General features: G+C 44.1%; 1 protein-coding gene across 1 annotated transcript in view; it reads right to left on the bottom strand.

The window, feature by feature from the left end:
* Positions 1–1,090: 1,090 nt before the first annotated feature.
* arrb2b (arrestin, beta 2b) overlaps positions 1,091–15,176 on the bottom strand; it is a 46,546-nt gene continuing 32,460 nt past the window's right edge. Inside the window, exons 2-14 of the mRNA XM_083640703.1 lie at positions 12,758–12,788; positions 12,529–12,589; positions 12,358–12,402; positions 10,205–10,407; positions 9,604–9,731; positions 8,982–9,117; positions 8,260–8,344; positions 7,419–7,491; positions 4,870–5,016; positions 4,445–4,528; positions 3,237–3,313; positions 3,085–3,139; positions 1,091–1,231 (exon numbers count right to left, since the gene is read on the bottom strand). Of these exons, the coding sequence (XP_083496829.1) occupies positions 1,138–1,231; positions 3,085–3,139; positions 3,237–3,313; positions 4,445–4,528; positions 4,870–5,016; positions 7,419–7,491; positions 8,260–8,344; positions 8,982–9,117; positions 9,604–9,731; positions 10,205–10,407; positions 12,358–12,402; positions 12,529–12,589; positions 12,758–12,788 (1,219 nt within the window). The 3' untranslated portion in view covers positions 1,091–1,137. The remainder of the gene's footprint in view (positions 1,232–3,084; positions 3,140–3,236; positions 3,314–4,444; positions 4,529–4,869; positions 5,017–7,418; positions 7,492–8,259; positions 8,345–8,981; positions 9,118–9,603; positions 9,732–10,204; positions 10,408–12,357; positions 12,403–12,528; positions 12,590–12,757; positions 12,789–15,176) is intronic.

Genomic DNA, 15,176 nt, shown 5'->3' with positions numbered 1-15,176 from the left:
AATCCTGTCAAAAGACCTCAGACCAGTGGCAACAGTCCCACACAAGCTTGGGTTGGGTATTGAGAACTCTTTCCAAAATTCTGATTGCGAAGGAATCAAAACTCCAAAGGAATCAAAACTGATTCCTAAACAAATTTTGCGTGCAGAACATATTTGAAATCCGAGTTCCCACCCGAACGCATTAAGTGGCGGACATGGACCACTACATACAGTGTTCAAAATGTATACAAAGAATTATAAAATGTTGATGTTTACAAAAGATCATAATAAATGACAAGCAATGTTATGATAATATGAATATGACTTGTGTAATGTTTTTTCTATTTTTTTTTTCTTCATCTATGAAATAAGCATTTGACCTGTTTTGACCCCGGCCCTCAAAGAATCGGATTTGAGAATCGTTTTAGAACCTGAATCAGAATCGTTAAAATCCAAACGATACCCAACCCTACAGTAGTTGCAATGAACTCTGGGTTTACATCTTATGTATTTTACAAAAGACTTGAAGCCAATTTTGAGTCTTGACCCTTAGTTTAAGAACCCAGAATTTAAATGATTTAGATTAAAAACAAACTGCGGTACAATCACATACATCTGCTAAACCATACAATGAAGGACCAGGTACAGTATGTGAAGAGGGTGGAAATCTGTGAGAAAAATATGTCTCAAGTCAGAATCTCAATGCACATTACATTTGAAAAACAGACCCCAGGTCGACAAGATTCCAGCTCACCTCGGCTCCTTATTTACCCTCATGACATTCAACCCAGACAACACTTCTGGAACATGTCGAGATGTATTTATCAATTGACCCCAAACAGCAAAATACATCAAATTCAATCTATATCAATACGTACTTTCTAACGTTTCAGACTACTTGGGGTGAGGCCGATGTATCTTTGCCAGACTACCCTCCCTCTAACAGCCAGCCAAAATGAAGAGCAAAAATCAACAATCAACAAATGTCATTTTAGATGAAAGGAGACGGAGGGAGGGAGAGAGTTGTCTACAGAGGGCTGGCTCTCCTCTTCCACCTCCTCGACATACATCTCTCCATCTCCTCCAGAGAGAGAGAGAGACTGGGACCTGGCCTCTCTCTGGCCCAGACAGGAGGCCTGCTAGCCAGGCAAGGGGGAGCTAGCAGAAGTGGTCGTCCTCTTCATCCTTCATTCCCTGGAGCCGCAAACGAGCAAAGTCTTCAAACACAAAGTCATCATCCTGAGAGAAGTTACTGCAGAGAGAGGGAGAGAGAGAGAGAGAGAGAGAGACATAGAGAGGTAGTGTCAGAAACACACTTCCATGTGTTGCTGGACTTAATCCCTCCCCGGGGACATTCCCTTGCCAGTATTTGGGGCACTAGAGGAAAATATTCTCTGTGACGTGTCCTAAATATCAGGGTGTTAAATGAACAAAAAAAGCAACTTACTGTAGGAAATGAAGGGTTCAATTACAAAAGCAGATTTTTTACCTTTATTTATACAGGATGGGGGTCTCACTGAGAGCAATGCTCTTTTTCAGGAAGCTGACCAGTACAACCACAGTCTGATCTGCTGGCCACTAAGCAGCTCCACTGGAGCGGTTGGGGTTAAGGGCCTTGCTCAAGGGCGCCTCCGTGGTGGTAATGAGGGAGGGGCAAGCGCTGCCTTTTCACTTTCCCCACTCAGATTTAACCCGCCGGTCCCCGGGATTGAACAGACGACCTTCCGGTCACAAGCTGGCTTCTCTAACCTTTTGCATTATCCCTGCTACATATTTATGTACTGTATTTATACTAGGCTACATGTATTTGATGTCGTTTACATTTTCATTATAAATCATAAGTAAATCATTTTCACATTGATTGCCAATATATTTTTGATGTGTGAACTCCAGGGAGTATCAAACAGGTGTTGTTTATTCATCTTAGGGGTGGCTCTTTCCTATTCGTGTGACGCGGAGATGTTGAGCAAGCTCGTCAGGCGCACAGACACCCATGATGACGTACAGCAGGCGAGCCCCACGGATCCATCTCCCCTGGCAAGGAAAGGCTGTGTGGGGTGGGCTGGGCAGATGCACTCGTCCTGGAACATCTGCATGATGACGTGTGTACTACCTGCTCACATAAACCACCGACACTGTGTGGGCGTGGTCACTGGTCAGTGGGTGTGGTCACTGTGTGGGCGTGGCCACTGGTCAGTGGGTGTGGTCACTGTGTGGGTGTGGTCACTGGTCAGTGACTGCGGGACTGAACGGCAGGAACAGAGAGGCCACCCGCATGTAAAACTTGAGAAAACAATAGAGTTTTGTTTTGTTTTGTTTGTCATCTTTGAATCAGTTCAATCGTCCAATTTGACCTTTGTTCACAAAAACACTGCATGCATGAAAGCACATAGACATTATTTAGAGAGGGAAGCAGTGAAAACAGGCACATTCACCATCGTTTTGACAAGAAGGTGACAAGAGGGGCGTGTTTAGAGTCATTTGCAGAGCCCGACCAATATGAGAGTCGGCCAATATGGCGATATATATATATATATGTTTTTAGTTATAGACAGCATGTTGTGTATATTTGATCCTTTTTTAAACTCAAGTTATTTGTTCTATTTGTGTTTTTGTATTTGTAGTTATTTATACTCAAAATTAAATTCCCAATGAGGTTTACTGTTAAAGTTCTAAAGTTAATTGTTAAACTGTAAAATAATTTCACGTTGATTGGGGGTGTATGAAGGAAAGGTGGGCAGGACATGGCGTGTGCACGGTTTGATACATGTGGAGGTTTTTGTGCATAGCTACTTTTCAGGTTTTGGAGAGGACGCCATCTTTCAGTATGAAAAGCTGTGCAGTCTTTGTCACATGAGGGCCTGGCAGTTTATAGTCATTCAAAGCACGGCCATGAACTGCACCAGAGACGAGGAGCGCAAAACAAAATCTCTGTCTGTCTGTCTTCACTCTCACACACACGCACGCACGCACGCACGCACGCACGCACGCACGCACGCACGCACACACACACACACACACACACACACACACACACACACACACACACACACACACACACACACACACACACACACACACACACACACACACACACACACTTACTTAGTCTCAAACTCTATGAGGTTTGTGTCCACGGGGCCGTCGATCTGTGGAGCCACTGTGGAAGCAACGAGAACAAAGTCAACGACCTCATTACATCAAGTTTTTTGGAGTTGGTTAGTCACTGTGTGTGTGTGTGTGTGTGTGCGTTGTACCTGACTGTGGTGGAGAGCTGGGCTGGTCTGCAGGTTTGGGATGCATCAGGATAAAAGGAAGCTCCACAGCAACATCCCTACACACACATGCACACGCACACACACACACACACACACTATGAATGTAGCGTGGAGTGGACAGGCTGCTTCTTGTATTTTATAGTCAAGTCGAGATGAGATGGGCCAGTTGAGTTCAAACCGCTGTAACTTTTCCCTGCAACGTTCTAAAATGGTTTCATCTCGTTGTGAATGATCAAAACGGTGCTTTCAGCACTAAAATAGGCCCTTCTCACAGCGTTCGAGGCGGTAAAGCAGGTAGTAAAGCAGGTGTAACCAGTAACATTAAAATATAATTCAGTTTTTTTCACAATCTGGACCTTATTTCCAGCTTTAATTATGATTTTTAACTCACTATTTTTTTTTATATTGATGTACTACAACGTTATCGATGCACTATAATGCACCGAGCAGTGGCCTTGGACAGAAGAAATAGGGGCATGTTGAAATGCGTGGATTTAAATAGCTTATTTTCTGACACGCAGCGGCTCATATCCTTATTATATGATACTGACATAAAGGTGACCTGCTCTATTTACCTCTGCCAGCCATCCATTGCTCTGTTTTCCTTTCCGGGGACTGACATCCTGGAACTCAGAGCTCAGACTCAGTTGCGAGCTCAGAGTAGTCGATCAAGCCGCCATGACAGTCCATGGCATGGTAAACACCGGAGGATGGCTGGATAATGTATCTGATTTTGATAATATAGAGTAGACTATGCATTTGAATTTGATGGCCGCCCGTATTTATTTGAGCCGGTCCGGACTAACGTCATTAGGATTAGGATTAGAAAATGAGGAGCGGGGGAACAGGAGCTGCTATCTCTACCATGTGACGGACAGCAAACAGAGACAGGGTGAACACGCTGGATGCAGCAAGGTAAATACATTGTTAATTTTCTCACTGTCTCTATGATATAATAAGGATATGAGCCGGTGCGTGTCAGAAAATAAGCTATTTACAGGACGTAAATACACACATTACACATGCCCCGTATTCCTCGTTTCCAGGCCGCGGATCAAAGCATGTCGTCATTTCAGTGCATGGATATTAAAAACACTTTTCAGGGCAAGATAACAATCAGAATTAAAGCTGATATGTGTGTGTGAAACTGCGTGTGTGTGTGAGTGTGTACGTGTATAATCAATTACCCTCCACGAGACACCACCAGCTTGACTTTGACTCTGTAGGAAACCAGGATCCCCAGCACCTCCTTATTGGTTACGTCTTTCACTCTGTAACACACACACACACACACACACACACACACACACACACACACACACAACATAGGCATAAGAGGAACACTGAATGTTGGTCTATGGCAAGACTTGTCATAACTGACTCGTCATAATGATGTGAGAATAATAGTATGTACAAATGTCATTCAAGATATCGGCATTTACAATCTGATTAATAAGAATGATCATTATATATCTGTAATTACATTTTGACTAGGTACTACTACCCACTTATTTTTCAGACGGCTTTGCGTCTACCCACTTCTAGCCGTCTACCTGCATCTACCCTGCACTACACGGTTTGTTTGTTTGTGTGTGTGTGTGTGTGTGGGTACCTGTGTGTATGTGTGCTGGAGGCTAGGTTGGTGTCTTCGTGCTTGAGTTTCCCGTCCAGGGCCAGGCCTCTCTTCTCCCTGTTGTTGGTCAGCATGGGGGTCAGAGTGTACACCTGACAGAAGGTGGAGCTGGGAGACACCTGGTCACTGCAGTGGAGAGGAGAGGAAGAGAGAGACAGACATGGATTAGTTCTGTCTGGGCCTGCTCCAGCCTGGACCTGCAGGTACTACTACCTTATAGTGACAGGTCATAAGAACTACATAGAACCTACATTTGATATTTAATATTTGTTCATGTGGATCAATGGCAACTTTTTTTAAATTTGGGATTAGAATGTTGATGTTTCAAAACAGCCCAACAGACAGAAATGTATCCCTCAATAATTCTGTCCATTTTCTGATGGATAAGTGTGTCTGCAGCCTTCGATGACTCTAAAGCAGGGGTGCCCAACGTCTTTACACTTCAGATCTACCTGTCCACCCCCCGCTGTAATATTACACTTTGTACGCACATCAAAAAATAAGTTAAAAAAATCATAAACTCGTGTGGGTAGACCATTGGGGTAGACACATAACCATAAATGAAATTCTGTTTATTTCAATGATAAGCAATAATAAATACTGTACATAAAATAGAATAGTATTTGTTAATGCATATTTAAATTGTCAGTTAATCTAATCTAATCTAATCAAGTCAAGTCAAGGCAAGTTTATTTGTATAGCACATTTCATACACACAGGCAATTCAAAGTGCTTCACATAAAATGGTAATCCAAAAATGATTTGGGGATCTACCGGTAAGCACCAGTAGATTGGGATCTACTGATAGATCTACTGGTTGGCCAGTGGCCACCACTGCTGTTCTAAAGTAAGCAATAAGATCCATGTGTAAATCTGCAAACACAGAACATCTGATAAGAGGAGAAGACAAGGGAGCAGGGCAGTTGTGATGGAATGAAAAGAGAGCAAAATAAAGTTGATATGAAGGAGAAAATAAATGGTCAGGGAGAGAGAGAACACTGCTACATTCAAACACAGTACGGAGTGTCATGAACAATGCAGGAAAACCGATGGCAAATGGTAACCAGCTGTGAGTTGTTGGGAAAGGATGCTCATCTGGGGGTCAGTTTTGCCCAAGAGTTAAAGGTGAAATGTGTCATTGTTGTTGGTTCTGAAACCAGCGTGCTGATGGTGGTCTTGCTCTCCGGAGGTGCAGAGTGTTGTGGCAACAACTATGAACAATAGAGGCCTTGGATAGCCTGTTTCGCTCTGCAGATCAGTCTGTCCTCCAGCCCCGCCCCCAGCCCGCCCCCAGCCCGCCCACAACCATTTCCACAAATTACAAAGTGCACGAGCCAATCAAGGACTGCGCCAACCGGCCAATGGAGGCTTTTTTAATGGCTTTTTCTATGTTCTTGCTCGTGACCATGTTCACACTCAGCAGACAGCTCTACTTGCCTGACGTGGCCATTTTTCCAACCTGGGCCCGTGTCAGCTGCATTCTACTGCATGTAGTACACTGACTGTCGGCAAGTACCTCATACAACCCCACATCAAAAAAATCACAACTATCCCTTTAAATTGGTAAGTGCACCCTGCCTGCATGCTTTACGGCTGTCTGGGGGAGCTGTTTGCGTAAAGGGGCGAGGTCTACCTAAAATAAACAATACTTTGTGTATGATGGTGATGAAGGGTTGGCCTGGGGAAGAGTTGTCAGGATCTAGGCTGGATTGACAGGTTGCTGTCCATCAGACAGGGCTCCCATTGGTCGACTCACCGTGAAGAGGCGTGACATACAGGCTTGCTGTAGGTGTCACTGGCATGCAGCACTACCTCAGTCACCTGCAGCACTGAGAAACCACACACTGTTCACATGCACACTAATAGACCCATCATGATCTGATTTATAGAGTTACCAGCTTATTCAAGTGGCCATGTAAACAGCATAAACCCATATGCTTCATCAGATAAAAGCGAATTATGAGAAATCCCATAAACACACCTAGCTTTTTTGCCGAATCATCAGTTTTATTAAGCGCATGCTATGGCCCAGTCTCAATGTCCATTCATGGACTTTGAGGTGAGTTCATGCTACTTTGTAATGAGCATGTAGGGTAAACGCATAAATCAGATTATTGCCATTACCTGATTCCCAGTTATCAGATTATTAGCCAGCTCCATGATGATACAAGAGGTGGACAAAACAACAGAAACACGCATGACAAAAATCCCCCAAACCCATTTGTACCTGAAATTGGTTCTTCAATTATGCTGGAATGTTTTGGGACATGTATGCATCATCCGGCATGATGGCCAGTGGTGAGCTGGCAACAAGGCCCCAAGGTGAAAATATTATGCGTTGGAATTTTGATGTACACCTACTGGTACATCAAGTAACCACTTAAAATACACCGTTTTACAGGAAGTAAATGGACAAAGAAAAGTGGTAAAAATCTATGGAAAGAGGGATGACAGGATAGAGAGAGGACTGGAATAAAAGAGGAGAGGAAGAAGGGAAAGTTGTGAGAGAGGGGGAGGTAGGTACTCACTCTGCTTCAACATGGGCTACTGGGCACTTATACTGAGCAGTGGAGAATAGACAGATATCAGCATACTGACGAACTGAGGAGAGGAGAGGAGAGGAGAGGAGAGGAGAGGAGAGGAGAGGAGAGGAGAGGAGAGGAGAGGAGAGGAGGAGAAAGGAGTGGATGGGAGAGGGCAGGGTTAACACACAGTAGTATGTACGTGGGTCCTCTTGCTTGCGCTGTTTGGCAGAACTGCCCACTGCCCACACACTAGCTACAGTGTAGCTACAGTGTAGCTACTAGCTACAGTGTAGCTACAGTGTAGCTAGTGTGTTAGCTATGCAACATGGGAGGCACTCACATGCACTAAACGCACAAGCGGCTGAAAAACAAGCCTCAGATTTCAAAACACACAGAGGGGGCGTGGCTTCCTTCACTGCTCAGATCGCCATCCCCTGTATCGTTACAAAACAAGCAGTGGTTTGCTGACATCTAGTAGGGCTGAATATCATATTTACATAGTGCCTTTAAGGTCAAATGTATTCACATTTGCGTTGTCGCTACTAGGTGAACTAACTAACTGAATGAACTGAAGTTTTGTGTGGACGTGTACTGGGGATATATGGTAAGCATTTGCTTGTTGCACAACACAGAAGTGCTAAACAGCTGGTTAGCTTGTGAGCTACTCGGCTAACGTCAGATGATGTTGTGGTGGTGATCCACTTTGTATTTCTCCCCCTGGCACTTTGGGGTGTTCCTCAGTGGTGCATAGGGAGGAAAAACAGTTTAACAGCAGTCAAAGCTATAAAAGGCCTGAATTTAGATGATGTCATGTCCCCTTTAGCCTCGCCCTCTAGTGGCTTACCAGAGATCTTCACCCTCTTCACAGTCTTGGTGGAGTTGTTGGTGACATGGACATTTACACTGATGGGCTCACCATGGTAGTAGAGCTAGAGAGAGACACACACACGCACGCACGCACGCACGCACGCGCACACACACACACACACACACACACACACACACACACACACACACACACACACACACACACACACACACACACACACACACACACACACACACACACACACACACACACACACAGAGAATGAGTAGTGTCTAAGGACCCATTCTCGCACTTGTGATTTGTAAATTATCACAATAATGTCATATACAGGGTTAGGGTTAGGTCACCCACAAAATCAAATAAAATACATCAACAAAATATTTATCACGCCTACGGCGTCGGGCGAAGCACGACCCTTATGTGTGGTATAATGAGCATATACCACGGCCTGTCGTGATCTATTGCTTAAATATCCCATGTATTTTCAATGAGACCTATGAATTGACAGATGAGATGGACTGAAAATATAGCAACGCAGTCCGACAAAAAAGTCATCACCAATTCAATTTACTGTTTCAAAAAACAGCACAGCCTACTGTAGGTGGTTTCAATTCATACCTGTCTATGGATGTGATGGATTCCAAATGTCCCATGTGAAAGACAGTATTCAAGCACACATCAAAGTGCGCACAGGTAGGTGTGTGTGTGTGTGTGTGTGTGTGTGTGTGTGTGTGTACCTCCTTATCCAGTGAGGCCTCTAGGTGTAGAGATCTATCAGACATGAGGAAGCTGCGGGTGGTCTCCACCATGGGCTGGGGGCCCGTCTTCTCTGGGGCGTACTGGACTTTACGGATCACCAGACGCACTGAGTTCCTGCACGAGCACACACACACACACACACACACACACACACACACACACACACACACACACACACACACACACACACACACACACACACACACACACACACACACACACACACACACATACACATGCACATACACAGGTTGTTTGAATACTGGGTTAACACAGTAAAATACACACACACATATGCAATACACCAATGCAATTGAGACACACTCATATATAAGTAAGCACAGTATGTAAAGGTCTAAATGTTTCAATTCTGGGGAGACTCTAAATACTTGGAATACTTTGGCAACAAAATAGTCAAATTTATAAATATTGAATATTGACATACAGTATGTTAAAAATACTGGCTATCATCTATCAATACTCTATTTGGTATCCTCGGCCTTCAAAGGAACATATTGGTCAAAGCCTACTTTCTATAGAGAAACTAGGTGGGGCTGTAATGAAATGTTTGCTTTGTTTTCTGTCTTCTCTGATGTTTACCTCTTGTGGATCTTCTCGTCCACAATTTTGGCGCAGAAGGCTCGAACCTCAAAGTCAACACCGCAGGCCTTCCCCGTGTCCTCTGGGCCGGGCTGCAGGGTTACCGAGCACGGCAGGTTCTGAGGGATCTGACACACACACACACACACACACACACACACACACACACACACACACACACACACACACACACACACACACATACAGAAATCAAAGTTGTATCTGTGCAAATGGTGTCTTTTCAAGTCAACTTGAGCTTGTGGAGACTTGGATTATGCCAGGTGAGCAGTATGGAGGCATTTTATGTTTTTTCTCTGTTCTCTGTTTCTCTGTTCCGTTCGAAAGTTGGTCACCATCCAATTCAATTGTGTGGGAGATTTCTGCAACAGTGATTTGCTGTGAAACTCTACAAATGTTTTGTAGAATAAAAAACGTCACCCACCCTTCCATGGGGTGAGTAGATAATGACTGAATTTTCATTTTTGAATTATTATCATGATCATTTAATGTGCTGTATTCTGATAGTCTTATGGGGAAGCTAAAGGGGTGGGCTCTGGTAGTCTTATGGGGAAGCTAAAGGGGCGGGCTCTGGTAGTCTTACGGTGAAGTTAAAGGGGTGGGCGTGCTGGCCCAGCTTCTTCAGCAGCCTCTCCTGCAGGCGGCTCAGGGGTGGCGGGCTCTTGTCGTCCAGCAGGGGGGGGAAGGCCTGGAAGGTGCTGATGTACAGGTCCTTCCTGAAGGAGAGCCCCAGGACGTCCAGGTCCTCACGCCCATAACGAAACGCACACGTCAGCGTCACAAACACTGACAACATGGACACAGATATGACCAGCATCAGTTATATAGTTATGCACTACATCAGACCAGTTATAAGGTGGGTTTCCATCCACCTGTTTAATGCACATTTTCAATTTTGCGCATTAAAAAACCTGAGTGGAAACGCTGCGAAATTCGGAAAAAAAAACCTCAAAATATCACAAAAAGTTTTCATGCTTGAGGGAAGTGGAAAAGTTGGTGCATCGATAAAAGGAAAATGCAAGGAAAGTGCAGTGGAAACAGATTAAGCGAATCTTTAACCAAACTCCATTCAAAAACCATATAATTTTAATGAAAAAAGACTGCGGGATAACAGGCGACTCCGTGCGTGGAATATGCCGAATTGAAGAGTGTACTGTAGATGTCTTCCATAGCAAGACAACGGAGACGCATGTATGGGGTGTTGCTGTAGCAGCAGATCAGCAGAGGCAGACAGCAGTGTGCTCACCAAGCTTTTCCTCCTGGATGTTTTCTCTTTACCTCACATTTATTCAGAGAACACAGGATTAATTTCCCTCATTTGATGGTTAACTGATGGCATCTGGTGGTTTGTTTTAATCACGTCAATTCGCTGCACCTCCTCTTCACCAGCTCCTCTTATTACGCAGAACATAGTGGATGGAAATGCGCATAATTTCTTATTTTCTTCTGCCGACTTTCTGATAATTCAGTTAAAATGTTTGGATGGAAACCCAACTATAGACAGTTTCAACTCGACAACATAAACATTCTAAATTGCCCCCAGCTTACTTCCAGTTGCAGTGTTTGCAGGTACTGACAGGACATCAGCTAGCTTCCAAACTGTTCCCTAGCAACCACTACTGCACTACAACCAGGGTAGTGCAGGAGAACCATGTGGGAAAAGCAGCTGCCAACTGAAGCGATCTTACTCAATACTGCACCAATTTCAATGATTTCTGTTCACATTTGAGTCATACATAAAATTTTAAAAATAGGGTCCAGGTTGAAAAATACCAGAATTTCCCTACACGGGGGCTCGACCCTGCGACCCTCACATTGGTAGGCAGGGAATATACCGCTGCACTACCTGGACGCCCATTACACGGCTTTGTCGAATACTCGACTCTGATTGGTCAATCACGGCATTCTACGGTCTGGTATTTCTGTATAACTCACTGTTAATAGGTATAACAGACCATTGCTATGCATGCCATTCTGAAAGACTGGAGGCCCACATCCAATCATATCAATCTGCAGAAAGAAATCCTGTAAAATAACAGTTAATTTAGCTCATTTCCGACATCCGGTGGCAAAAAAAAAAACATTACCGTAGCGTTCTTTAGTAAGTAGCCGTGAAATAATCGGGTTAATGTACCGTAAATTCCGGACTATAAGCCGCACCTTTTTTCCTGTTTTTTGGCCTTTTTTGGCCCCTGCGGCTTATATAACGGTGCGGCTTATCTATGGATTTAAAAAAAAAAAAAAAAAAAAATCTCTCTTTTTTAGCACTCTTTCTAACTATAAATCCTATATAACTATAATAAGTTTTAATTTCCTCTTTCCTCTCTTGTCCTCTTTTCACCACACTGTATGACACTGTATGACACTGTGTGCACTGTAAAAGACAACACAGGTGGTGTTGTGTTATGTTGTTTTGTTGAAATGTTAATAAATGGGAGCTTCCTCAAACAGCCATCTCTTTCCCGACAATCCCCTCTGTGCATGAACCCTTACATATGGTAATTAAACATTAAAACACAAAAAAAAAAAAAAAAAAAAAAACATTAAAACATATATAAGAAAAAAATAGTCAACTTTGCAGGTGCGGCTTATACACCGGTGCGGCTTATAGTCCGGAATTTACGGTACAGTGAGGTCATTCGCGTCGGGGTCCTGATCACCCTGATGGGTTTATGATAGCTCTCTGTACATTATGCCTTACTTACATACAGTCAGTTACCTTCTGTCTTCTCTTACCTTTTCTGTCTTTCAGATACTCTGGATCTACGAGTAGCACTCCATCTAGAGAACACACACACACACACACACACACACACACACACACAAGATCACAGTTCAACACATGTGCCACATAAGCACAGGAACAATTACAGAACGTGTGTGTGTGTGTGTGTGTGTTACACTCACCGACTGGATCCACATGGTCTAGGTGGTCAACAAAGTCTCGCTTCCCTAAATAAACTGTGACCTGTGGAAACAGTCATAACAATGAAGATTAACACCAGCGCGCACATACACACACACACACACACACACACACACACACACACACACACACACACACACACACACACACACACACACACACACACACACACACACACACACACACACACACACACACACACTACTGTACCTTGCAGTTGGGGCTGGACTTCTTAAAGACTCTGTGGAGAGGGAGAGAGCGAAAAGAGTTATTTCAGAAGCTTTTCTTGTTGGATAAACAGACATCAACCTCTTTCACATACAGTACATACTACTAGGACTACTTATTATTACCACACTTATTGCTTATGACTAGAGATGCACCGATACCACTTTTCAGACCAAGTGCCATAGAGCAAAGAGATCTCTCTCTGTGTGTCAGCAGAGCCTGTCTGTGTGCGTGCGTGTGTGTGTGTGTGTGTGTGTGTGTGTGTGTGTGTGTGTGTGTGTGTGAGAGGAAAGGGGCAGGGCAAACAACACAGTCGCAGTGACAGAGAGAGATGCCAGAGAGAACGAAACGTTCACAAGTGTGGTGGTGGTTATAGACGGTTTTAACTTGACAACATAAACATTCTAAATGGCCACTAGCTTACTACTTCCTGTTGCAGTGTTTGCTAATACAATAGCAGACAGGAAATAAGCGAGGTTTCAAATGAAGCAATAAGCCCCAAGAGGGTTTACAGTCATTTTACAACACCTCTTCTTAGCTGTTGTAAAATCACCGTAAAGCACACTCGCTCTGGACAATATCCTGTAGTGTTCAAACATGTGCTGCTCTGCGAGCGACATGGACATTTCACTAGGGGGCGTGGGTAGTTCAAATCCGTTTGCACGGCCGCACGCTCACAACGGACAATTGATCTGAGTAATGTTTGGATATCTTCAGGAGTTCAATGCATCTCTGAAAAGGGCTTAAAGGGGGACTAACCCCCTAGATATGTATTAGAACAGTGATTTGAAAATACCTATGGAAAAAACCAAGAAATGACATATGCTCTTGTCTATACTGGACTCTGGCTGTGTTGAAGTCAAGATTATTTTTTGGAAATCGACGCCATTACAGTTTGCCTACTGCCTCAAAAATAATTTATTTGAGAGGGGCCATATCTTTATAAATATCAACAACTAGCCAACGCTGTTGGTCTGTATGGAAACAGAAAATCTGAAAATGGTTGAAAGTTATATCAATTTGGTAATTCAGTGGCGAACTAGAAATTTAATTATTTTTCTGCATGTATCTCTATGGCAGTGTATCAAACTACGTTACGAGAGCAAAGTGGCATGGGCTCGTTACAGCAGCACACCGCACAATACAACAAACCCCCCGTTCTGGGGTAACACAATGCGAGATTTCTCTACGTCATTCCCTCGTCCAAGTTGCCATATAGTCCCTTTTTCATTTTAGTTTGGGGGCTTTTCGTGATTCTTGTTAAAAGTTGTGCAAAAGTTTTCCTCTCAGTGCAGTGCAGGCTGCCTGCGCCTCCTCCCAGTCCCTCCTGCCAGACCCCGGCTGGCGAAACAGCCTGCTGCATGCATGGGGCGCTCTAACCTCACGGAGCAACAAACAAACACAGACAGAAATAGCTGGTGTGCGATTTAGAGAATACAGTCTGAGATTGGGTACAGGATTGAGGGAATCCCGCATCTGTTTGCGAAGGTGCGACTGGACAGGACGCTTTTCACAGACAGGCACAGTAGTCGGAGCGAGGCGAGTGTCTCTCAGGGCTACTCAGGGCACAGCTGCTGCAGATCTCTCCTCCTCCTCCTCCGCGCATTCAGTCTGTCCAAAATCATTACCGATATAATCTCAGTAGGAGGGATGCAGGGAAATATGATAGTAGCCGATGTGTTTAGAGAAGCTTTGTCACGTTGTCACGTCGTAGTATAGCGTTATATTTTACATGTGCGCTAAACTGCGACCATATTTGTTTGCGGAAATATCAGACTGCTCTCTCTGCTGCTCTCAGAGCACAGAGAGCCCAGCTGCTGCTGGCCTGCTGCGCGCGCCCACGGAGCTTGGGGCTCGTCCATGTTACAGTACGACTCTCGCCTGCCTGGGCTGGAGACAGTGCTTGCAACTCGGACTGATAATATAAACATCATCATTCAAGCTTATCCAGGTAAGATATCAATAAAGTAATGACACATTCAGCGGGAAACTAACTATAATTAAGACATGTGCCAACTTTGACGACGTTTGGTTCAGTATTTTAAGAGCAAACAGATTTTTTTTTACTTCAGTTAGAGCCCTCTGGAGCCTGATACTAAGTAAGGTTTTTCCATCTTGCCTAGTTGTATAGGCTTTGGAGATGCACCAGATGCACGCGCTAAACCCACCGTGACGTCAGGTTGTACCAAATATCCCATTCATTTGAGGGCACAAAAAAAAGCAGTGTTCCACCCTTAGAGGGCGCTTATGCCAGGTATGCTGCTGAAAAATGATACAAATGGTAAAATGGCAACAGTTTGGTGTCAAATGTGGAAATTCTGACCAGAATTCTTCACACATCACCCCCAAAGTCATATATATTGGTTAAAAGCTGAAAAAAAGTGTTTTGGAGGTTAGTTAC

The sequence above is a fragment of the Poromitra crassiceps genome (genome assembly GCF_964638095.1).
Source record: "Poromitra crassiceps genome assembly, chromosome: 7".
Lineage (NCBI taxonomy): Eukaryota > Metazoa > Chordata > Actinopteri > Beryciformes > Melamphaidae > Poromitra > Poromitra crassiceps.
The sequence above is the reverse complement of the archived record's forward strand: the minus strand, read 5'-3'. Positions and strand labels throughout refer to the sequence as shown.